Genomic DNA, 26,300 nt, shown 5'->3' on the forward strand with positions numbered 1-26,300 from the left:
ACTTTATCTCTGTTTTCAACCCTAGTTCCGATTTCGTATACCAGATTGGATGTCCCTTCGTGAGTACAGGTTGTAAGGAGAACATAATCTGTTCTTGTCAACCCTACATTAAAACCAATATTATTTATGGATTTCCCACTTGTGTAACTTGATGGCATACCTGTAATGCTCTAATTTTTCTTAAATTTGGATTGTTAAAGTATGTTAAGTAAATTGATTTGGTTTGGTGGTTAAGTGCTTTAGGTGTTTGCTTTAGGATTTGAGTTCGATTCCCTTGTTTTGGATTTTCCTTATTAATTTTGGATTATGCCCAACTTGAGCTTTAGGGCTTACCTTTTGATTTTGCGAGTTTGTTGATAAGAATAAGCCTGCTGGTTTAGTGGTAAGGCTTCAAATTACCTTTAAGTCTTGTGCTCGAATCTTGCTATGTACAAATGTGAAATATTTTTGTTATTTGCTATTTGTTGGAGTTGGAATTCAATTTGAATTTTATAATATCCGGTGGGTTAGGATGTGCATAAGTTATTCTTATTATATTTTTGGAATTATTAAAAAAATCCCTAATTTTACTCTCAACTCCAACCATCCAACTCACCCCCACTTTTTTCATGTTTCTTTTCCTTCTATTGTTTTTTCTATACTATCTTATTTTCTCTCTTCTTTGAGTTTCCTTTTGTTGTTAATTTTTACTTGCTTCCGTCCACTTTCTTTTAGTGTTTGTACTTGGTATTTGCTTTTGGATTGTGGTTTGAATGTAGTGTAAGTTTTGTCGAATTATTTTTTTGATTTTCTTTTTTTAATCCATTCTTTGAGCAAGGTGGGGTTGTGTTAGTGTTATTCTCGTTTTGTATTGTGATAAGTGTTCGTGTGGTTTTTGATTAGGTGAAGGGTGTGAGAATCGAAATCCTTCAGCAGAGTAATTGCTGATTTGGATGCTGTTTCTGTGAAGTAAGTACTCGAATGTCATTTTGGGATTGTTTTCTTTTAGGAAAAAGAGTGTATTTAAGTGAAATTTTGGGTTAATTTATGTTTGTAATTGATATGTTTTTGGTACTATATGTAGGACTTGGAGTGTGCTATTATGTGATTTATCAGAACTATAAATAGGTGTGTGAAACTAACCTGAAACCTTGACTGAAACTCAGAAAAACCCGAAAATAGGGGCTATTTTTAAAACTTTCCAGTATCACATGGTCGTGTAGTAGGTCATGTAATAGGTCGTGTGCACCACATGGCTATGTGGTTGGCTGTGTACCAGACAATGTGGAGCACATGAGCGTGTGTGATTTCACAGCCTGAATAGGTAGGCTGTGTGGGCCCTTTTTGGCCATTTTGAAGGCTCAATAGGGGCCGATTAAGGGACTCTAAAATTGGATCTTTGGGCTTTCTTAGGCCTATAAAATTGTAAAATTCGGTATGTTACACATGGGTATGCTTAGAAAGCATGTTGAGTAGGCTTAATTTTGAATAAGTTATGTGATATGGTATTATCTGTGAAAGTATGTTTAGGTATGCATGCCATGTAATTCATGTGATTTATATGTATGTTATTAAGATTTTTCATCTACATTGGGGTGGGTTTTGATTTGATGAATGAAGTATATTCTGGTAGTATTACTGCAATTCTAATGGTTAAACCGTAATTTTTGTTTGGCAGCTCTGTTGCACTTTTATGAGTGGCATACTACCACATACCAGTGTGATTGGATGGATGGACTCTTATAGTCCTAATTGGTGTGATTGAATGGACAGAGATGGTGTGTAGCAGATAAGAGTAGGATATGCTCTGATATGATATAGGTGTTTCTGAAAATATGAAAATTCTGTTCTAATGTTCGCGTATGTAAACATTATAACATTCTGCATGTAGGCCAAGTCACACACTAGGCTTCTTGCTAACTCGTTTGTTTTGATTCATTTCAGGTGATCCTCAGACTAAGGATTGGGCGGCGATTCCGGAGCTCGGTTTAGACTTTTCAGTTTAAGCATGTTTTGGGATTTAATTATGGACTTTTAGATTGTTAACTTTGTTTTGGGACATTAATTTTGGTTTTTGTAATTATTTTGTTCTTTTTTGCAAATTTATTACTTATAATTGGTATCTTTAAACAAAGACGACATAACTAACGAAATACTAAGATTTTATAAATTAGGAATACTAAAATGTTTTTTGCTACAAGATTTTGGAAATTGGATACAATGTCTTACGAAGCAAGTGGTTAAGCAATTGGGTCTATTTTAAGAAAATAAATAAAAAGCAGTTTTTGTCAAAGGATACACATAATTTTCTGAATACTTATGTTTTCAAAAATTAATCGATAATGTTTTTATGTAACGATGTAACCTTCATAATCTGGCCGTAATGTCTAGGTTGGGTTTGGGGTATTATAATACCAGTTTTTTTTTGCATAGGACATCAATATTTTGAAGTTGAAATCAAAGGCACTCACAAAATATCATGCCGGGGTTTCTGCGTTCGGGTTACAAACTAACCCCAATTGTACACCAAAGTTGAAAGAGAAGACTGGAATTGAGGAATGCATCCCCATTAATGATTCCAACATTCCCTAATACGACCTTCCCAACAACATAGTGAAACCATCGCACAACCATGTGGTTGTACTTTTTGCTTCCTATTCCTTAAACAAATTAACTAGAACTATTGTCAAACTCAGACCACCTTCTTCTGCATCAACAAACTAGGCATATAAATCTAGTATAACATCCAGTTGAGTAATGTGTATCAAGCATTAACTCAATAGCCGTGATGCCTTTGAGCTCAAATGTATCATATCTAACAGGGTTCATTGATGTTAGACATCTGTATTTCAAACTCAAAATTCTCCTCTAACTTGAAGTCGAGAATTTCCTTTCAATTCTTAACAGAAGCTTGTTCAATTTGATGCTTCGATTGAAAGTCAATTCTATAGATTGGGCTAATACAAAAGTGACTCCAATTTTGATGTCGCAAATTTGACCATCGTAATAAATAACGACTCTAATTTGTCTACTCATCTTCACCAACCAAACTTGTTTCACATGCTTAATATTCATTTAAAACGAAAATATTATACAAAAAAAATACTCATTAACCAAATTCAAACAACGACACCATATTTACTTGAACTAATTTATTTTGTTGGGTCGACTTTTCAACTTTAGATTTTTAACATCAACAATCTTCTCTTCAACATGCAAATATTCTGCTTGAAATTTAACTGTGAAAACCTTTCCATATCAATCTTCATTTTATAGAAAACTCTACCACCAAATATAAAACAGTTTTCAAAATGTTGGAAAAGATCGGACATGAATCACAAAATTTCCAAGATTCATATTCTTATGGTAAAATGTACCACGAAAAAATGAGGCAAATTGTAATTTTTATCCCGGGCTTCTTATATTTTTTACCACAACACAACTTACGAACGCAGAGTAGAGAATCAACATAAAATATCAGAAATTAAAGTGGCTTGACAAAAGTGTGACAAGGTAGTTGTAATATTTATATGTTATAATGGAATATAGAGTATTCTGAGGATTGAACCAAAGAGAGATCGGGGGATGAGGTTACTAGTAGTGATAACATATGCAACTAAGAAGTGTAGCTAGCTAATCACTAAGCATTATATTATGAAAAATCACTGTCAAAGAGTAATTACACTAAAGTACACCTAGGATGACTAAATCGAATAACAGACAAAAGTGTCCAAATATCAATTCAATGAGATAAAGTGGTTGGCTGATATCTATGTTTCTAGTTAATTATTGGATTAGGGATCTATATTGCTCAAACTCCTAATTGGTCTAATTTTTCCATTCAACCACCATTTTACCTAATTAGATAGTTTAGTTCGATTTATCTTTCGACTTCACTAAACTAAATCGACACAATCAAATAGGTTTGCAATAGACTTTCTTCTCGCTCTCACCTATTTAAATGTTCATTTAGAAGTATCGATTCTTGGTTTTTAATTTAGTCTAATTTTTACGATTTAGTTCCTAACCCAAAAACTAGCCATGCAACATTTCAGTCAACAAATGATTATAAGATTTAGTGCATATTCATCATCGACATACAAATATCCGCCAAGTTCATGCTTAAATGACTTATCAAAGAAAACATAAAAATGCAAAGTTGAGGAGTTCTTAGGGACTTTGGAGGAGTCTTTGATGAAGATGATAACATTAATATAAGTAAGGAAAGCAAACCAAAGTTGAGATTTTTACACTTTTGAAAGTTCACAAATAGAAAATCTATTGAACACTTTAAGGAGAAATCAAAATAACAAGATAATTTTTTGTGTCTATTTTAAAGAAGGTTAAAGCTACGGTAAAAAGGAACAACTAACAACTACTAACTAACTAAGCTAGGAACGAAAAAACTGAAAACCTAAAAATGGTGAAAGGAATAAAAGAGAGAACTAAAAATATCATAAATGAGGCCCTTTTATGTTTGGCGTCAAGTATGCCTTTAATAAAACCTATTTTACAACCCTAAAATTTGACCAAAATGCCCTTGGAGTGCATGAGTTGACTTGAGTTGGTGTTTGACATAAAATTGCCCTTGTAGTATTTTTCATCCCGTCATACTTCTGTGTCGCAACGTTCAAGCTTTGGTATCATGACATCCTCGATAGTAGGCACAATATTGGCTTGGAGGTTCTTAATGTCGCAACACGGGCTAGCTTAGCCTGGGCTCCTTCACTTCAACAATCAACTTGGAGTTGCGGGCCTGAAGGCTTGAAGTTGAGACATTGGGGCTTAATGTCGCGACATAACACACCTAGTGTCATGACATCCTTGGCAGACTGCTCCAGGTTGGTTTTTCATTGATGTTTTGCTCCCTTGAGGTGATGGAGGGTCAGTGTCGCAACACACATGCATCGGTGTCATGACACTCAAAGGAGTTGATGTTTTCCTCAAGGTTTGGATATAGTTATTTCCCTACATACGCTCAAGTAAGCCATTAGACTTCTAATGGCATAATTTTGACAATTTAGGTCTTAAAAGGATCAAAAGGTAAGAAAAACTACCATTAACACTAGAAACTGAAAACAATTAACAAAAAGCATTAAAAAAGATAAACTCATCAAGTGTTCGAGAGAGCCTAATTTGATATATCAGATTACGACAAATCAAACTCCCCCACATTTAAGTCTTTGCTTGTACTAGACGACTCTTGAACAATTGTGAGACACGACAATCAATTAGCGAAACAAATTCTTCTACTATACAACTTAAGAATGATGAATCGTGAATTCAGAAATCTGAAAACTAATCAACCTAGTTCACAAAGTTACAAAATAAATAAACATAGAGGAAATCATAGAAAAGCATTATACTTCATATTATTCCATCAAAATAAGCTATGCAGATATGATGTATATTCACAAGAAGGAATAAACGTCTTTTCAAATGCCTTTTTGAAGTAGTCAAAATGGGGGCATCGGGGCATCTTCTTCTCCTTTCTCACCCCCTTACTAAAATGCAGGGTAGATATTCATCGGTTACTACGGGACATCCCACCCTTGTTGCTTCGTGAATCTGCCAATGTAAGGTTGTAGAGTGGCAACCCATTGGTTGAGGAACATTAGCTTGACGGTCTCACCATGAGGTCCACCTTTTGGGAGATTCTCGTTAGATTTAATGACCTAAGTGTAGTATTTTCATCTATGTACACGTGTATATTTTGAAACATATTGGTGTAATATAAATTACATTAATACCATCTATATATTGTCTTCAATTTTTTTACATGCAAAGGAAAATGGAAGCAAATGTTGGCTCACTAATTATCTAATGTTTAACTAATACTAATTGGTATTACTTGGTTGGATTGTAATACAGAAAGACAACTTATATTAGTAGATGAACCTAAAGATGTCCTTAGTCTAATTGGAAATGAGCAAACCAATTGAAAGATTAATATTCCATCTATCAATTCCAGTTGGGGAGATGCTTTGTCTTGAGCATCGGAGCAGATGACTCCTAATAGATAGAGAGACATAGATGTGATTGATTGGATTGACAATACATCAGACATGACCCAAGTAGAATAGATCTTGAATCTGTTTATGAATTTATTCACTTGTGACATTCATAGTGTGACATACCTTAATCTTTGGTGGATGGTGGACTATGTATGCGTGACTCATATACTTTGATGTAAGTAAAAGCTTGAGTTCAAATAGATAAGGAATTGAAGGCTGGTGCATTAGATATATAACTTCTGCAGCATGTAGCATCATTCACAATAGTGAAATTCACAGCCCAAGAAATGGGTAAATGATGTCCTCTCATTAACATTACATGATAGATGAAAAGTAAATGTGGTTATGAGTCGTTTGTCTTTGTGATAAATGACTTAATTACGATTTTGATATTGATTGACTTTTCATGAAGGAAAATGTAATTGTTACTATGAGATAAAATAGGATCATATTGGGAGAACGAATTTATCTCTAAGAGATTAAGAATATCTTATAAGGGTAACACACTTATGATGAGGTCATTGGACGAGCACTGATCGAGTAGCTTTTGTAATGTCATGTAATTGAGAAGAGCTCAGTCACGATACTATAGTGGAATGACATCGTGACTAAATGAGTTTATAATTAATAGATGAAAAGTTGGAACTTAACTATGAATCATTTGAGCCTTAATTATATATGTCCAATCTCTGCTAGTTCGTTGAAATAAAAAATGAATTGCATGTAGAATCAAATGAACAAAAATGGAATGGAAATGATAAGTTAGAGAAATGGGTTACATTCAGAAATGAATGTGGTCTCTCATAAGTATGGAAATGGCCTAAGAATTAATTTAAGTTTTTCAATTATTATTTAATTAAATAATTAAAGTTCAAAAATAGAATTAAATTAATTGGACATTGTGAATCCGTTGAATATGAAAATTAAATATATTTTCTCATAGTCTCTTTTACGGTAAAGTTGCCATGACTTTAACGGAATTAGAATTGGGTTGAGAAAATTATTTACTTGGAAATTAATTAATTTAATAAATAATATTTATTTTGGAAAATAGAAAAACTTATACTTGGTTGGATGAGATTATAAAGTGCTAGGTTAAAAATTCAAGAAGCACATATTATTGGACCCAGTACAGGAGAGGCCCCAAACCCCTCATAATATGTATGAGGGGCAGTAACCCTAGTATATATAATTAGGGTTTGCCATCCCTCTCTCCTAGTTGTATTAAGGGACTATTTTTTTCTATCAGATAAGTATTATTTATATTCTACTAATTCAACCAAGATTCTTTTATCTTTTCCTATAAATAAGATGGTATTGGTAGAGCTAAAAATACAAGAAGTTATACACAACTTTGAGATATTTTTGTTCTACTAAAAAATCGTGAGAATTTATTTCCTAAGTATAAATTCTATTTTCTGAGAATAACAATTCTACCAGTTTCTATAAAGTGAGATTTACTTTCCTACTGAAAGTAAGAAAATCATTTCTGATTCTGAAAGTAAAGAAAATCATTTCTAATTCTGTGTTTGATTCGTGATTGTTCGAGCGCATGCTCGAAGCGATTCGTGGTATGAAAATAGCAGATGTCATTTGGTTGAAAGCTGAGAACGTCAAAGATTTGTCTTGTACAAAGCACATATACTTTTTGGGAAAAAATTATTACTATAAATATAAAAAATCGGCTCAGTTTTCAAAATTTTAAATTTCTGCTGAGAAGGAACTGTTTTTAAATTGAATTTTTTCCAACACTTCTTGCCTTCAAAATTTTCTTTTATTTTTCTTTTAAGTTTAATCAAATGAATATAGTTAGTGTTTTTGTTGGAGCGCGTCTTGCCCTCTCTCTTGCCACGCTAGCAGAAAATGCTTCCTATAGGGAGCTTTTTTGCTACTTGTACCAAAATCGACCTATTTCTTTAAATTTAAAACAAAAAACCTATTTCCTTAATTACTTTTGAAGATATGCTTAACTTTTCCATTTTTTTAACTTGTAAAAACAAACAAATAAAATCAAATACCTAAAGCTTTCGTCTACTCTCATGGTCTCTAAGTCTCAATGATAAAATTTACAACCAAATTCCAATTGACTACCTTTTTCTAAGACTAAATGTTGGGATTTAACCTGTTTTTTATAAACTTTTAAAACCTTAAACTCTAAATTGTACTCAACCTTAAACTCTAATCTAACACTTCCCTAAAATCATAAACTTTAAAATTCTAAATCAAAAATAAAACCATAAACCTTACTGTTATTATTTAATTAATCACCGATAACTAATGTTAAAATATTATTAAATAGAGTTAATTTAGTGTTAGAAAATGAATAACATTAATTAATATTTATCTGAGGGAATGTAATTTGAACTCAAAACAAAACCAACAACAGTTAAGAAAGAAAGAAAGAACAAGGCTGTCACCTTTTCGCGGATGATAATATTTTTTAAAAACGAGGAAGAGAAAGAAGTGGATTGGTTCAGTGATTCAGAAAAGCTCCCAACTCAACTCTTAGATTCAAGTTCAACTGCCCCAAAATGAATCCTGTTTTGTTGGTCGGTTCCTTAGCTCCTCACCAATGGGGTGCGGAGATTCTCTTCAATGATTTAGTTTTTTATTCACCATTTTTGGTATAATTATATACTCTTTGGTTTGGTTGATAATTTCAATTAAACTAAACATATGACGTTAGAGCTACTACGACAGCTGCTGCTTTCTTTCAGCTTTAGTAATGAAGCAGTTACCAAAACATTACGTGCAACATAAATGATTAAATTATGCTATTAGTCCCTATACTTTTGCAAAGTTTGTGAATTTAGTTCCTATATTGTAATTTGATCAAGTTTAGTCCCTTTACTTTCCAAAACTTGAAATTTTAGTCGTCACCCAAATAGTAGCAGCTATACTTTTCAAATTTGAAAATTTTTAACTTTTGACGCAAATGATAGTCATTAGACAATTAATTAAATTTTTAGTGAGTAATATGTGGAAATAACAAGATGACATGACATTCCACAAATGAAAATATGTTTACCGCATCAAATTTTGGAAATAACATAACTTAATGAATTAAATAGTTTTAGTTTGGTGATAACTAGAATTTTATAAAATCGAAAAGGATAGGGATTAAAAATGACCATGATTGTTTGAATTCGACCGGACCGGTCAGTTGGACCGATTTGGAAGGGAACTGGTCGAGGTGCCAGTCTGGAGAGGGGCTTTGAATCAACTGACCTAAGAAGTGGTATGGACCAATTGAATTGAGTAGTTGAACCGATTGAACCAGACAAACTGGTCGGACCAATGAACTAGTGACCTAATAAGCTCAACCACCAATTTGATTATGAAAACCTTGAAAATGACCAAATTAAAGTACAAGGACTAAATCCGAACCTTTCGTAAAGTATAAAAACTAATAGTAGAATTTAACCCAACATAAATTGTTTTATGATTATTTCTCTACACTTATAACTAATTGTTTTAAACTATTTTATATACTATTTTTTGCCGTCCATAATAGTCTATTCATCCCTTTAAATTTGACACTTTCTAACTTGGGTTGGAAATTTTCAACATTACCTTTTTATTCTTTAAAATTTGGGCAAATTTGATAAAAATGCCTATTTTAAAAAATATTTAGGGTTTTAGATAATTTTTTTTCCATATTTAGGACATGTTTTTTGTTTCTCTCTCCAATTTTTGTGTGTGTTTGGTGTTGGAAATTTGAGGAGAAAAATTTATTTGTATTTGAGGTAGACATTGTGATAGTTTTAAGGTATATTTGAATTCACGGTGATGTGATAGCGCTTGGAGCCCACACATTTCATCTGTTGTGTCGGGATGGAACTATCACCTCAGAAGCCCATCGCATTGCAACTCAGGCTCCTAGTTCACAGTGGTTATATGGTCACGGGTTAAAGTATAACTAGTGCTCTTAGTTGACAGTGGTTATGTTATCACAAGTTGGAGTATAACTCGGGAGCCTAGTTGACGGTGGTTATGCGATCACGAGTTCAAGTTTCATGATATCAGAAGAGGATGCTTTATAAACCCCATACATAAGTTTGAGAGCATAATTATGGGGAAAAACAAAGGTATTTTCCAGTATAATAAATTTATTCTTTCTTTCCATCTTCACTAAAAAAGTATCATTAACCTAGTTGTCTGAAACTTGTGACAAAGTTGAGGGCAAGAGGTTTTTCAAGGGGGGTGACTGTGGCGATGGAGAGAAAACTAAAACTCGAGTTGGGGTGATAGCGGTTGTAGTTATTAATGAGTTTTTTAATCACAACAACCACTGCCACCTCGAAAGGACTTTCAGCTTTTCTTTAGCGCCACAGTCACTCCTCCCGCTGGAAGTCCTTTTGCCCCAACTCTGTTATAGGTTTCGAACAATGAGGTTAAAGATACTGATTTGGTGGAGATGGATAAAAAGAAGAAGTTGATTATACTTGAAAACCCATTAGTTTTTCCCTATGATTATTGTATCAAACGTATGCATGGGGTTTATGAAACATCCTCTTTTGGTGGCATTAAACTTGAACCCATGACCACATAACCACCATCAACTGGGGTCCCCAGTTATACTTTAACTCGTGACCGTATAATTACCATTAACCAGGAGCCCTAGTTATACTTCAACCCGTGACCGTATAACCACCGTGAGCTGGAAGCCAGAGTTGCAATGCGCTGGACTTCTGAGGTGATGATTCGATCCCCACACAAAAGATGAAATTTGAGGGTCTCTGAGTGCCACCGCATCACCGTGAATTTAAACACACCTTAAAACTATCACACTGTCCCCCTCAAACACAAACACAAATAAAATTTTCATACAAAAATTTCAACAGTCAACAAAAAAAATTAATTTAGAAGAGAATTTTTTATTTTGCAAGGGACGGTGACTAAGAGAGTTGATGGAATAGGGGGAACAAACCCCCTTTATATAGGTAACTCAGGAGAAAAAATAAAAAAAACATGGGAGCCCATGACCAGGATTCCTAGGATAGAATGTCTGAAATTATCCCGGGAGTCTTGGAATGTCTGAAAATTATCTCAGAATTCTCGAGTTTTGAATTTTTTCACGAGTTAGGGTTAGGGTTGAAAATAGGAGGAAAGACGAAGGCATTTTCAGCTGAGGTGACAGAAGGGACTCTAAAAGTGCGCCTTATAGGATGCGTTTTTAGTTGAGGTGGCTGCTATGCAGGCTAAAAGCAACATCAATTTTGCCACCTCAGCTAAAAACGCGTTCTACAGAGATTTAAAACTGTAAACCTAACCCTAAACCAGAGATTCTCAAACCAGAGAATCCCGAATAAAATTCAGACATCACATTCCAATTTTTTTAAAAATGCTTCTAATAAGACATGATTTTAAAAACTATTAGACTTTTCAAGAAAACACTTGTTGTTAAAAATGTTTTTCAAACTTGTCATGTCTAACCTTTTCCAACATTTTGAAGTTATGGTTGATATCCGGGGGTAATATTTGCTATAAAATGAGCCATCATTCTGTTGGAGAACTTTCATATTGAAATTTTGAGCAGATTGTTTTCATAAAGAGATTTGCATAAGAAGAAGATTGTTTATGTTAAAGACCTGGATTTCAAAAATCGACCCAAAAAAGTAAATTAGTTCAAGTAAGTTTTGTTGTTATTGTTTTTAGATAATTCATACTTTTTTTCTATATAATATTTTCATTTTAAACATGTGAAATAAGTTATTTGGTTGAAGATGAGTAGACAAAATACAGCAATTATCTATTACGACGATCAAATTTGTAACACCAAAATTAGGGTCAGTTTTACATTATCCCAATCTACAGAACTGGCTTTCAAATAGAGCATAAAATTCCACGAGCTTCGGTAAAAAAATTAAGAGAAAAATGGCAAGTTCAAGCCGGAAAATAATTTCGAGCTTGAAATATAAATATCTAATGTCACTGAACCTCATTAGATATGATATTGAGCTTAGAGGCAACATAGAGGTCAAGATGATGCTCGATTCATATTGCTCTAGTGGATCAGCTATAATAGAGTTATATGCCCACTTTTTTGACGTCGATAAAGGTGCTCTGAGTTCGACAACAAGTCTAGCTAATGCCTAGAATAGAACAAGAAGTAGAAAGTCCAACCACATGATTGTGCGATGGGTTCACAGCATTGTTGCAAAGCTCCTATCATGAAATACCTGAATCATTAATGGGAAGACATTCATCAATTTCAACCATCGATTTTAACTTTGGCGCATAGCCCATCTAGTAGTTGAGGTTAGTTGCTAACCCAAACTTCGACACCTCGACACGACATTTTGTAAGTGGTTTTGATTTCAACTTCCAAACGTTGATGTTCTATGCTAGAAACACTTATACGAGTATGCCATCAAGTTACGCCAATAGGAAATCCACAAGTGATTTTGGTTTTAACGTAGGGTTTACAAGAATGAATGATGTACTCCTTACTACCTGCACCTGTGAAATGACTTCCAGCCCTAGGCATGCAACTGGGGTTGATAATGAATAGGGAGCTGAGAGCGAAAAGGTATCTGTAATCGATACTGGCCCAATCTGGGAGGCCAGGATTGATGGCTCAAAAATTACATTATTTTCTAAACTAGAGCTGATTCCTACTGAACTAAAAGGGAGTGGTTTTGATGGTGAAGGTTCGAACAATACTAGAGGAACCCATCCAGATTGCACACCATATACACCTCTACCCCACATGCATAATGTCGACCTCCAAGCTAAATGTGGGTTAGAATTTCCAAAACTTCCTTATAAAGACCAGGTTATGCAAGTTCTTCGTTAAATGTCGGTGATTTACAAGTTAGAATTCAGTTTTCCTTGAAAGATGCTTTTATTGCTTTAGTGAAACGGTATAACATAAAGCATGAGATCAACTTCCATGTTACAAAATCCCAATTAGAAAAATTTGAGGCCAAGTACGTAATGCGTGACAACAGATGTCCATGAAAAATTATGACATCTGTAAGAAAGAAGACGGAGTTATGGACAATTAAAAAATATAACCCTCTACATACTTGTGTTATCGTAGGTACGTACATGATCAACCGAGATTGGATTCTGACCTGATCTCTAACATTATCTTACTCATTTTGAAATACTTGTGTTGTTGTAGGTATGTCATAGGATCATCCCAAATTGTATATCTGACATGATATCTAACATTATCTTACCTAAGGTGAAAGCGAGTCCTAGGATTCCTTCGCTAGTTTTGATTGTCAATATTTGTAGTTAGTACGATTACACCGTGTCGTAGAACAAGGCATGAGTCTCAAGATAGAAGGCTATGGAAAATATGCATAACAAGTGGGGTAAATCATATTGATTTGTGGCAATGGTGTTAAGTACTGAATCAATACGTCCCAAGTACCGTAATCGATCTACAAATGAAGCATACACATTTCCTCGATCGATCTGTCCAAGGGAAAAGAGTTTCCTATCATTTTTTACATTCAAGCTATGCATCGTAACATTTCGATATTGTAAGCCATTATTACAAATTGATGGCACTTTCATGTATGAGAGATATGAGTATCAATTATCATTGGCTATTACACAAAATGGTAATATAAAAACTCCTACCAATAGCTTTTGTAGTAACATGAGAAGAATTCATTGATAATTGAGATTTCTTCTTGACTAAATTGAGAAGGCATGTTGTGCCGCAACTCGATATATACGTCATTTCCAATAGGGGACCCAAAATACAGGTCACAATTGAACGGTGTGAAAGCCTTTGAGGCTGTGCACACTATAGGTATTATGTACGATATATAGGGTTTAACTATATGGGTCAATATCATAAGGATGCTGAGCGGAAACATGTTATTAACATGGGTATGTAGTTGCAATTATTTTCTATATCATTCTTTAACACATACAATATTTGTATGCATGGATATACTATTTATTTTCTTCGACAGAGTACAAGCTCACTCAACATCATTTCCAAAAAATGTTGGAGAACTTGTGAGCTATAAATAATCACGGGGTAACATACCTTGATGGGATACCTAAGGTGTTGTGGATTCAATCATATGATGGAGGTCTGCGATATGGGCATATGACAACGAGCCTAGCAGAATGCATAAATTTCACATTGAAGGGGACGCATCATTTGTTGATAACCTCAATGGTCAAAGAAACATATTTCCTCTTAGCAGCTTTATTTCCAAAGTGAACGAAAAAATATGTTGGACAAATAAATGACAGTCATGTTTGGTGTGAGGAAGTGATGAAAGAAATTAGAAAAAATACAAAAAGAACGAATTCTATGTCTATAGTGTGTCACTCGCGTCCAAATCAAATATTTCGAGGTTATAGAGTTCTATAGACCCAATGATGGTATTATTGGAGGATTATACCGTGATACCTTGGATAAAGGACTTGTGACAGTGAAAGATTTCAAGCACTTTGTTTTTCATGAGCACATGCAATTTCTGCATGTGACTCAACATGTCTAAATTGCATGAGCTATGTTGACAAAGTGTACAAACTAAAACACATATATAAAGTATAGAAATTTCAATTCCCACCGATCCCAATTGAAAGTATGTGGCTGTCTGTATTGAGCGCTCCATTCAAGTTGGTAATGAGTATCAGGTTGCGTCGCAAGCCAAAAAGTTGAGCGAAATCTACTCGGATATGCGACAATATGGATATTCAGGAGAGGATAGACCAATCGAGGTTATGCAGTTATGGTAGGAATCCAAGGCGTACTAAGTCAACACATCCAAACTTAGGGAAACATTGAGGACAAGACCTGATTAACACATTTATTCATATTTTTGATAGACATATGAAAAAGAAAGAAACAAACAAACAATTTGTTCATTTTTCATTGCTTCACATTTTTTGGGAAATTGTAAATATGGATATATTATTGATGTAAAATACAATAGAATATAATATAAATAGTTTTTTCATTTTCTCGTAAATTGTAAATAAATAAGTATATACTATTGATATGAAAAATACAAGAGCTCAAATTTTTAATTTTTTTCTTAAATTGTAATTAAGTATATTATTGATGTAAAAAAAATAGATCAACTTTTTTATATAATTGGAATAAGTACATTATGGATGGAAAAAAATGTAATACAATACAAATGGTTAGTTAACAAAGTAAATGATGATTTACATGACAAAAAAAAAAAATCATCGGCATCGTTGGGCCGAATGTGTACCACAACCCAGTAGGTGTTGGTTGCGAGGAGGATTTCTTCATAGTTGGGGTTTCGACTCCTCATCTTCTTCATCTTCATCTCGTTTTCCGTCTTTGAGTGTCGTGTCGCCCTAGGTTGCCATCGTATATCATTGATTGTACTAATATGTGGTTGTGAAGATGAGCCACCTTAGTAGAATAATGATGTTGAGGGTGTTTGAGACATTATTGACGGGTAAGTGTATGGTATCACATAACCTAAGTGTGAATAAAATGTTGGAATTGTTGGAGATAGTAGATACGTCAGTGTTGTTGTCGACATTGACATTCTATATGGTGCTAGAGATTGAGGTGGTGCAAAAAATACACTTGTGAAAGGTATTGATACATGGTACGGTGGTGCATATTGTGGTGCTTGTGTAAAAAATGGGGTTAGTGAAAGCTCCAGAATAATATCAACCATACTGATTGGGAGGTGGTGCACCCCTTGGTACCTCATGTAGGGTTAGAGCTGATGATGACTCTATCAAGGCATGTACTCCCAACCTAAGATTCATGTGGGTTCGCCTTGGCCTCCTACAATAACTTTGTCTAGTTCTTTCCTCCTCTGGCAATATATATGACTTACTGTGATGTCTACACCATGTCATATAATCTAGAGAGGTCGCCAAATCTGATGTGAGAATTGGTTCACTCATAGGAATGAAATCATACCTATGCTCCCAAAGGTGGATATATTTGGCGTGGAATTTCTTCCAATCTTCATCGATTCTCCCTCGCAAGCCGACTTTATGTAGTTATTCGATGTCCTAGGGTGACAACAGATTATTTTGCCTAAATTCGAACTGGCACATCACTCGACCAGATTTGTGCATCTCGACCATCGTGAAAACTATTAATGGCACCTTGACGCGTCAGATATTACAATTGGTAAAAAATTCAGTCGAGATGCATTCTTCAATTCTCGGATCAATGTATGACATCAATTCAAACTATAGTACAAATTTATAAATTTTATTAAGTACCTAATATTAAATTTCAAATCCTCACGTAAATATTTTATAATTTAAAATTTCAAAAACTAACACCAGCTTCCAATCGTTGATTTAGCAGTAGTCGAATATCTTCGAACTCGTTCGCTATACCTATATGACTCGCCTTATTTTTCCACCTATTCAAATAATATGTTGTTTCAAAAATATAATAATGAAAAGAATATTATGATAACTATATTATCAAATGAATTTTACCTTCTTATGAGTGGGAAAGAGTGATGGGCATTTACTTGGGGACGTAAAAATGGTAGTCGGTACCATGCCCATGACTGAAGGAGTATACAACCATTGATTTTAATTTTTTTGTGGTTGCATCGCTCGACACATCTCTCGATATGATATCGCTAACATAGTTGATCCACAACTAAGTTGCCCGTTTCTTTCAAGTCGACAAGTTGTAGTAACCACCTTCAATGTACCAGATTTCAAGATTTATCGGCATCAGAAGACCCTTACTTAACCTTAATATGAATGCTCAGGCATATTGTTCTCTTTCAACGACACTCGCGAAATTGTCGATATAATTGAAATCTTCTTTCAACCATTTCATCTCTATCCAGCTACCAAAAGATTTGTTTGACACCTTTTGTAATAGTTGCTCACAAATCGTGCTCTAATTGCCAACGCCTACTGCCTCCATAACGACTAGCCCATCTATCGGTAAATCGAGTTGTAAAGCTATGTCCTCGAGTCTAATTGTACATTCACTACATGGAAGATGGAAGGTGTATGTCTCGGGTTTCCATGTTTCCACCAAAGCGCTGATAAGTGCAAGATCCAATTTAGTCCCCCCGAGCATACGAGACACGTGCAAGAATCCCGCCTCTTGCAAGTGTTGTTTAATAACACACGGTGCCCTCGCAGTTAAATTATGTATGTACGTCTCTAAAATTCAATCTTCGGCCTAATTATATAAACATAGAAAAATTAAAAATTAAAAAATTTAATATTTTCTTACCATTTGCAATTGGATGCCGAAAATATATTTTTCATCCAAACGAATAAGCGAAATTGCTAGTATAAAAATCAATTAAAAATAAAGAAATTACGAAATGTAAAATTAAAAGAACAATTCTTTGAGAGAAATTGAATGAAAAATTCAGAACTAAAAAGTTGAGAGAATTGAGAGAATTAGGAAAATGAGATTTGAATGCAAAATGAAGAAAATGGCTTGGTTTATATAGCAAATAAACAAGCTGTTGGAAATAATATTGCTGTTGGATTTTTTTTACTGTTGGAGAAAAGTTACTGTTGCCTAAAAACGCATTTTGTAGGTCGCGTTTTCAACTGAGGTGGCAACAGGGGCGCTGAAAGTGCATCTTGTAGGGCGTTTTTTTGCCATCTCAATTGAAAACGTGTTTTACAAGATGCGTTTTCTATTTCTTTTCAAAATCAGCCTATTTCTCTAAATATTAAAAAAATCGACCTAAAACCCTAATTATTTTCTAAAAACGGCATATATTGCTAACTTACCCTTAAAATTTTCTATGGATAAATTTTTAAAAATATATTACAAAAAATTTAAATACATTTTATAATATTTAATTAATTAAAATGTTTAGAAAGACGGATGTCAAAGTTTAAAAAGTTTGGCTGAAAAGTATTAATTTTAATTCATCATAGCTCACAGTTAAATACGATATATATATATATATATATATTCAAATAAACCATTTTTTTGGTGAATCAAATAAACCATCTTTTAATATATAGCTAATGTGAGATTTGTGAGTTTTCCTTAAAACCATGACATTCTCTCTCAGTCAACAAGATTTACCTTTCTCATACTGTCATACATATAGTTAGTGCCTTCAAAATTCACTCACATTTTAAATATTAGTTTTCACATCAATCTAAAATGTGACATCAAAAATTATCATAAAATTTTTATATTATGAGTTAAATTATATTTTATTTTTCTATTTAAAAATAAATAAATTATTCCTATACATTAGATCAAAGAGTAAATTGGTCATTTTATTACAAATTTTATTTATTTCTACTATTAAAAATTGATCTCGTATGCTAACATGAAATACATATGGCATACCAAATGTCCTTGTCTTTAGTTATTTTGTTATTCACGCCAATTTTAATAGTATGAATGAATGAAATTTTTATTAAAATGATAATTTACTCTTTAATCTAATATACAAAAATTAATTTACCCATTTTTAAATAGAAAGGCAAAATGAAAATTGACTCTTAATACAAGTAACTCCATAATTTTATTCCTCACATTGGTTTTACATAACTTCTCTTAATTTAAGGACAATGACACTACTAGTACCACATTTTCAAGACATGCATCTATAAATACCCTAGCTTTATATCTCCCTAAGTTCATCAACTTCAATACTTACAAACTCAAAAAACACTTCCAAATTCCAAAGTTGATATACCTCCCCCCCCCCCCACAACAGCAACAAAAAAAAAAAAATGGCGAAGGGTAATGGTGTTGAGCGAAAGAGTCATGCAGTGCAAAAAGGTGTATCAGTAATGGACTTGATTTTCAGGATACTGGCACTTATAGGAACCTTGGGGAGTGCATTTGCAATGGCCACAACTAACCAAAGGCTGCCCTTCTTTAATAGTTTTACTCAGTTCAAAGCCAGATACAGAGACATACCAGCATTCATGTGTGTGGCTTTTCTGTTTCAATCAGGCATCAATAACATGTTTTGTTTATGTGTCTGAAATTTATAACATTTATGGTGTCTCTTATGTCAGTTTCTTTGTGGCTGCCAATGGAATTGTAAGCGCCTATCTTCTGCTTTCTCTCCCTTTCTCATTCTTCCACATCCTAAGGAGCAGTGCTCAAAGGACTAGGCTCATCTTGATGTTCTTCGACATGGTAATGTTTTGAACTTTTAGAGATACATATTAATTTACTTTCTGAATAACCGAGCATTTCTATTGGAGTTCAGATTAAATAATATCATCCGTCGGATATCTTAAGTTTTCTAATGGGAAGAAGGTGATTGTGTGATGTAGGCAATGTTGGTTATTTTGACAGCGGGAGCCTCCGCGGCGGCAGCGATTGTGTACTTAGCACATATAGGGAACCCCAATTGGAATTGGTTCTCATTCTGCAGACAATTCCACTCCTTTTGCGAGCGTTCTTCGGGTTCTTTAATTGGATCCTTTGTAGCAGTCATCTTTATGACACTGGTGATTATATTAGCAGGTGTCGCCCTTGCTCGACGTCCTTAGATCCTTTGATTATGGGTGTGATTTGGAATATGTATTTGCCTTGTTTTCCAATGTGTTGTATGTATGTGTTTGCAAGAATGTATGAATATGAGCAGTGTGACTCATCTTTTATGCGTAACTTTTAGTTTCCTGGGTTTCGTTTATAATGACTAAAAAGCTTATGGAATCTTCTGAATTTGAGGACCACGGTTCTTTTATTTGGTACAAGGGAAACCTCAAGTGATTAAGGTTTCCACCCAAAAGATATTTAAGGTTGATTCAAATTTCATGTGCCTAGCTGAATTTTTTATTTTCATATATACATTTATTAAATTAGTATGTAAATCAGATTGATGGAATCTAATCAAAGCTTCTTAAGTGAAACTTGGTTGAGCTTTGAGTCTCTAATTTTAACTCAAATTTAAACTTCTTATAAGTTGAGCTTGACTTGATGGACTCGTATTCTGTCATTGGATTTTGTGAATAAATCACTGTATAAGTTGTATCAAGATGCCGTGGGTCATGCACATAAATCTATAACGGAACACTGATACTTGTGTTCATTTTCATTATTTTTGAGCTATGCACATATTATCCGAAACCTCATGGTTTAATTCTTCTTTATTTAGACTCTAGTGAATTTAGCATTTTTAGTTAAGGTGGCTATTTATATATTGGTTGTATGTAGAGTTATAAAGTTGCCACATGTCTTATTTTTTAAAATCTTTTATTTTACTTTATAGACACTTGTCATCAACCCAATCTTATTTGTGAAAGTTTTAAATTCTAATAATAGTGTATTAAATATTTTCTCTTTTAATTATAAATTAAGTCCGAATTACTAATCATAATTTTAATTAATTTTTCGAAATTTAAAATAGCAACCAATAACTATAAAACATACAATTATTTGTTTGAAAATGATTTTTTAATTTAATTAAAATCGTCTTAATCTTATCTCTCTCTCTCTCTCTCTATATTATACTATAGTAAGGTTTGGAAGCAAATATAAAATATATCTTATATGGAGTAGTTAAAATTGTGACAAGTGGTTCTTGCAAATCAATTTGTGACAAGTGGATCACCTCTTTAATCACACGGTATTATTTTATCGTAAATAAAATACATGGGCCCTATTATTAATAACAAGTATTTAAAATGTTATTACAATATTTTAATTTATATAAATTATATTTATATAGTAACATTAAATTTAAAATATTTTTAATTTAAAAAGAAAAAGTTGTGTCCATTAAATATATTCTAAAAGTTGAACCCCATTTGATGACTTGATGGTTAAGGGTGTTCACTTCCCCAGATGTGATTTGGGTTTGAACTAGAAGTGTTCATGGGTCGGGCCGAGCCCAAAAAAAATTTTGGCATGCGTCCTAGGCCCGAGCCCGGTTCGGCCCGAAATATTGGCCTGAAATTTTGTCCAGGCCCGGCCTAGGAAAAAATTCCTAATCCCGAGCCCGACCCATTTTTTTAATAAACACCAAAAAAATATTTTAAAAATAGAAAAATATATTTATTATATTCGGCCTGGCCCGGGCAAAAAAGTGGTGCCCGAGGCCCGGCCCGTTTTCTAAACGGGCCTCGTTTTTTTGCCCAAACCCATATTTTGAGCCTATATTTTTATCCGAACCCTCCCATATTTTGGGCGGGCCGTCGGGCCGGGCCGGGCCGCCTAGCCCATGAACACCTCTAATTTGAACCGCACAAGTCGCGTTTGTTATTCGGGCTTTGCCTTGTTATTGTAATTCACCAAAAAAAATATATTCTAAAAGTTATTAAAAGACGAAAAATATTAAATTAATTTTAAAATCATTCCAATCAATATGAGATCATTAAAGTAGGAATTGTTCTTCGTATGCTAAATATTTGAATTAAAAGATATTGTTATGCCATATAATTATTTTTTTAACATTGATTTTATTATAAGTTTTTACCATATATGTTTTTTTGATACAATGTTTAGAACTATTCGTAGTCATTTTCCAACCCTTAAATAAGAGGATAATACATTTCAACGCATGTTCTTCTATATTAACAACAATGTCAATATCAATCAAGTTAAAACTCAATCGACAATCAAATATTTAAGACCCAAATCAATAGACTTATCTGGTACATCTAGCCCTAATTGTTTGAAACCTGAGTTGTGGAAGACAAAAACGTATTCGAAATAGTAACATGAGAGATGCAATTTGGAATACTATCTTAGATACAAGGATTCGCATAGCAAAAGGCTATTGGAGCTAACAAATGAGCTGCGCTATTAATGATTCTACCTGTCCAATTGAAGGACAAAACTTAAAAAAATGAGATTTTAAGACTACACAATCTGCAATAATCAGTCCAATCTCAGTATAAGACGTAGAGACACCGTTGAGCCCAAAAATGACATTGAGGCAATCAAACTCAATGATCACATTGTCAACTTGCAAGAAACTAAGCTATCTGTTAAAAATTGAACGTCAATAATGACAATGTAAAAAAATAGCAAAGAAAAAGAAAAAAAAATAGAACACACGAATTTTACGTGAAAATTCTTTCTGGAAAAAAACTACGGGCAAAGGAAAAGAAAATTCACTAATGTCGAATTGAAATTATACAAGAGGAGTTTCAACTATATCTATTTATAGGTTGAAAAAACCTAATTCTAATCAGTGTCAAATATATTATATTAATAAATACTAAATCTTTTAGAAAGAAAATATATTTTGTATTTTAACTTGACTTACAAGCAATCTCTTAGAATTTAGATCACACAACTCTAATAATCTCCACATTTACACGAATTCTCAATGAACATGTTCTCCTCCATGAACTCTCAACAAACAAGTTCTCCACCTCTTACATGAAACCCCTTAAGGGTATTCTTTAACAATGAACACCAACCAAGTCCAAGCAATACTCAAACTTGGTTTTAGGAAGTGACTTAGTCATCATATCTGCAGGATTATCATGAGTACTAAATTTGCTCACAACAATATCACCACGAGCAATAATATCATGCATAAAATGATACTGAACGTCAATGTGCTTTGTTCTCTCATGAAATATTTGATCATTCGTAAGGAAGATGACACTCTGACTATCACAAAACACTGTACTGATCTGAAGGTCTTTACTAAGTTCACTAAAGAGTCCCTTTAACCAAATAGCTTCTTTATAAGCCTTGGTAATTTTCATGTACTCAACTTTAGTAGTAGACAAAGCAATTGTAGTTTGCAAAGTGACTTTCCAACTGATTGCACAACCCCCAATAGTAAAGACATACCCAGTGAGAGATCTTCTTTTATCAAGGTCTCCAACAAAATCAGAATCAACATACCCAATGACTCCATCTCTATTTTTTCCAAACTGTAAGCAAACATTGGCAGTACCTTGTAAGTATCTGAAAATCCACTAAATGGCTTTCCAGTGTTCTTTATCGGGATTCGTCATGTATCTACTAACTGTACTAACTATATATGATAAATCTGGACGTGAGCAAACCATAGCATACATGAGAGATCCCACTGCACTAGAATATGGAACACATGCCATGTAGTCAATCGCATCATTTGCGGAGACAAAGCTGATGAAAGTCTGGAGCGGGTTACTAATGGAGTGCTAACAGGCTTGGCATTTTGCATATTGAACCTACGAAAAACTTTCTCAATGTACCATTTCTGACTTAATATCTTCTTTACTACTCCCAAATCTTTCATCTCAAATTCTTTACTAAGCTGGATTTTGACCTTACTTATCTCTCCATCTTTGGCTGCTATTAATATGTTATCAACAAATATGAGTAGATAAACAAAAGAACTGTCATTATTTTTCTTAAAATAAACACAACTGTCAAAGTTGCTTCTTTTGAAATCATGAGTAGTCATAAAAGAATCTAACCTCTTGTACCACTACCTTGGTGATTGTTTCAAGCCATAAATGGACTTTTTCAACAAGCAAACATAGTTCTTATTTTCCGAGACTATAAAACTCTCTAGTTGTTACATGTAAATATCTTTCTCAAATTCTCCATGTAAGAACGCTATTTTTACATCTAACTGCTCAAGCTCCAAATCACACATGACCACAATACCAGCCTTGCTTTATATATGAGTTTTTCAATTCCTAGGCTCACTTCTTTCTTCTTGAACACCCATTTACAACGAACAACCTTTTTACCCTTAGGAAGCTTCACTAGATCCCATGTTTTGTTCTTATGGAGCGATTTTATCTTTTCTTACATGAAAAACATCCACTTTCCTGAATCTTCATAGTTAACTATCTCCGAATAAGTAGATGACTCTCGATTTGCATCTATATCTTTAGTCACGTTTAAAGCATAAGCAACTAGATTAGTCTCGGTGTACCTCTTTGGAGGTTTAATTTCTCTTCTAGGTTTATTCTTAGCAATAGAATATCGTGGTGAAGAAGCAACTCTATTCTGAGTTTTTGTACTAACATGAGGAGTAGACTTTGTTGTAGATTTTGAATCAATCAATAGCTCTACCTACTTCACATGTGTTCTTGGACTTTTTTGGTGTTTATTGGAAAAGTCTTTAAGAGATAAGTTAGGCAGCATAACAATTTCATAAAAAATAACATCTTTGCTAACAACTTTTCCATTTTCAAGACACCATAACTTATATCCTTTAACAATAACCTTATAACCAAGAAAAACACATTTAATGGATCTAGGTTCTAATTTCTCATTATCAACATAAGCATACGCAAGACACCCAAAATCTTCAAATCAGAATAATCAACAAGATTACCAGACCATACCTTTTGTGGAGTTTTTTTTTCTTAATGGCAATGGGCAAAGGCCAGTTAATCAAAAAACATATATCGAACCTTTTCTATGATTGTTCTATTCATTCATTCCACAACGCCATTTTGCTGTGTAGTATGACGAATTGTCAAGTGTCTCACGATCCCTTCTAATTTGTACAATTCATTAAACTCATCAGAGCAAAATTCCAAGTTGCTATCTGTGCAGATGTGTTTTATCTATTTTCCTATCTGTTTCTCGATCATAGTTTTCCAAGCCTTAAACGCGAAAAACACATCATTTTTCTTATTCAAGAAGAATACCTAAATCTTTCTGGAAAAATCATAAATGATTTTCAGCATAGAATTAACGCCACCCCTCAAAGGCACTCTAAATGTCCACAAAGATCAAAATGAATATAATCCAACATTCCCTTCGTATTATGGATTCCAATAGTGAATCGAACTCTTTTTTGCTTCTCAAAAATACAGTGCTCACCGAACTATAGTTTGCTAATGCCTTGACCATCAAGAAGTCCTAGCTTGCTTAATTTCGCTATGTCGTTCTCACTCATATACCCTAGACGCATATGCCAAAGTCTAGTAACATCATCATGTGACAAGGAAGAGGAAGTAACGGCTGCATCACCAGTAATAGTTGAACCTTGCAAAACATATAACTTGGTAGTCTTTTTCTGCCTTTTCATCACAATGAGAGAACCCTTGCTAATCTTCAAAACCCCACTTTCAGTTATGTACTTGTGCCCTTTTGAATCAAGAGTACTCAACGAAATCAAATTCGTCTTCAATTTTGGTACATGTCATATGCCAGTAAGTGTTCTGGTGACTCCATTGAGCATATGTATGTTTAAGCATTGAAAGATAGCATGTGAAAGATCATACGATTTGGATAATCTAAGCCCTTAAGGGTCGATATGGTTATAAAACAAATCAATGGGTTTGATTATGAAATGAGAAAAAATGAATATATTATTATGAAATGCCAAATGATACATATGATTGAGATGATATGATACAAGTATATTAAATGAATATGTGTAAATGATATGCTTAAAGATACATGTAACTGAAAAGGTATAATAGTTGAATTCCAAAGTAACAACATGTGGTATGCTAATCAAGCATGAAAGCATGATAAATAAGGCATGAAACAAGATATGTAGACATTTTATGATCTGCATTTGAAATACATATAAATGTATATGCTTAAATTTTTTTGATTATAGTTGTTTAGTTTGTTTCAAATCATGTTAGCACCATTGAGCCCTAATGCTTAGCGTACAGTTTGTTTATTTTTGTGCGCAGGTAATATTAAATCTTGAGGATGTGAGAAGTGTGACAGCATCTAGGACTTAATTCTCGACTCAACAAAGTTTGTATAGCTTTTGATATGTTTTTTAAACAACTTGACATGTACTTAGCATCATAGATTAGTCTTTGAGCTTATTTTGATATTATGGTGCTTAATATGTTAATGTCTTGTAATATGAACATAATCATATATGTTTGGTGTTCATATATATGTTGCACTAGGGATTGGGATGCATGCATAATCTACTATGTTTACACTATGCTTAAGACATTGCTTGTTTGCTAAGAGTGAATTCGACGCTTGATGTTAGTAAGGTTTTGATCATACTTGTAAATAGGTGATTTAGGGTGTTAACATGCTCAAAATGGTGTCTAGAACTTGATAAATATGTCTTGTAATGTTTGGATATGATATCGTATTTGGGTCAAACTAAGCGTGTTTTTTATTATTCATTTTTGGGTTTTGGCAAACTTCTACCCATACAAGTGGTCAGATGTATCAGTACAAGTAAGTTAGTAGTAAAAAATGAATAGTTGCAGGGACTTCTACCGATACAAGTATTTAAAGCAGGGCCTTCCCCCTTTTTAACTTATTTTAAACCCCCAGAGACCCGAATTTGGTCTCGATCATCCCCGAACACCTAGAACTTGTTTGAAAATATTTTGAACATGATTTAATTGACTTGAAACTAATTTGAATCAATAAGAATGATTGTAAGTTATGGTAATAATATAACATTGCATTGATGTTGAATAGGAACTAATATTAGTTGTTTTTAATTGATA

At 33.5% G+C, this 26,300-nt stretch overlaps 1 protein-coding gene across 1 annotated transcript; it reads left to right on the forward strand.

Moving 5' to 3' along the window:
- The first annotated feature begins 18,663 nt into the window (after positions 1-18,663).
- On the forward strand, positions 18,664-19,557 carry LOC105779282 (casparian strip membrane protein 3). The gene is made up of 3 exons (XM_012603040.2): positions 18,664-18,865; positions 18,957-19,080; positions 19,221-19,557. The coding sequence occupies exons 1-3, from the start codon at positions 18,666-18,668 to the stop codon at positions 19,437-19,439; spliced, it is 543 nt and encodes a 180-aa protein (XP_012458494.1). The 5' UTR covers positions 18,664-18,665; the 3' UTR covers positions 19,440-19,557.
- The last annotated feature ends 6,743 nt before the right edge of the window (positions 19,558-26,300 follow it).

The sequence above is a fragment of the Gossypium raimondii genome, chromosome 4 (assembly GCF_025698545.1).
Source record: "Gossypium raimondii isolate GPD5lz chromosome 4, ASM2569854v1, whole genome shotgun sequence".
Lineage (NCBI taxonomy): Eukaryota > Viridiplantae > Streptophyta > Magnoliopsida > Malvales > Malvaceae > Gossypium > Gossypium raimondii.

Bases quoted from the DNA above. Each gene is read 5' to 3' on its own strand.
- LOC105779282 (XM_012603040.2), top strand. From the start codon at position 18,666: ATGGCGAAGGGTAATGGTGTTGAGCGAAAGAGTCATGCAGTGCAAAAA. The intron at 18,866-18,956 runs GTGTGTGGCTTT...CTCTTATGTCAG, and splicing joins AGAGACATACCAGCATTCAT to TTTCTTTGTGGCTGCCAATG. The intron at 19,081-19,220 runs GTAATGTTTTGA...TGTGTGATGTAG, and splicing joins TCTTGATGTTCTTCGACATG to GCAATGTTGGTTATTTTGAC.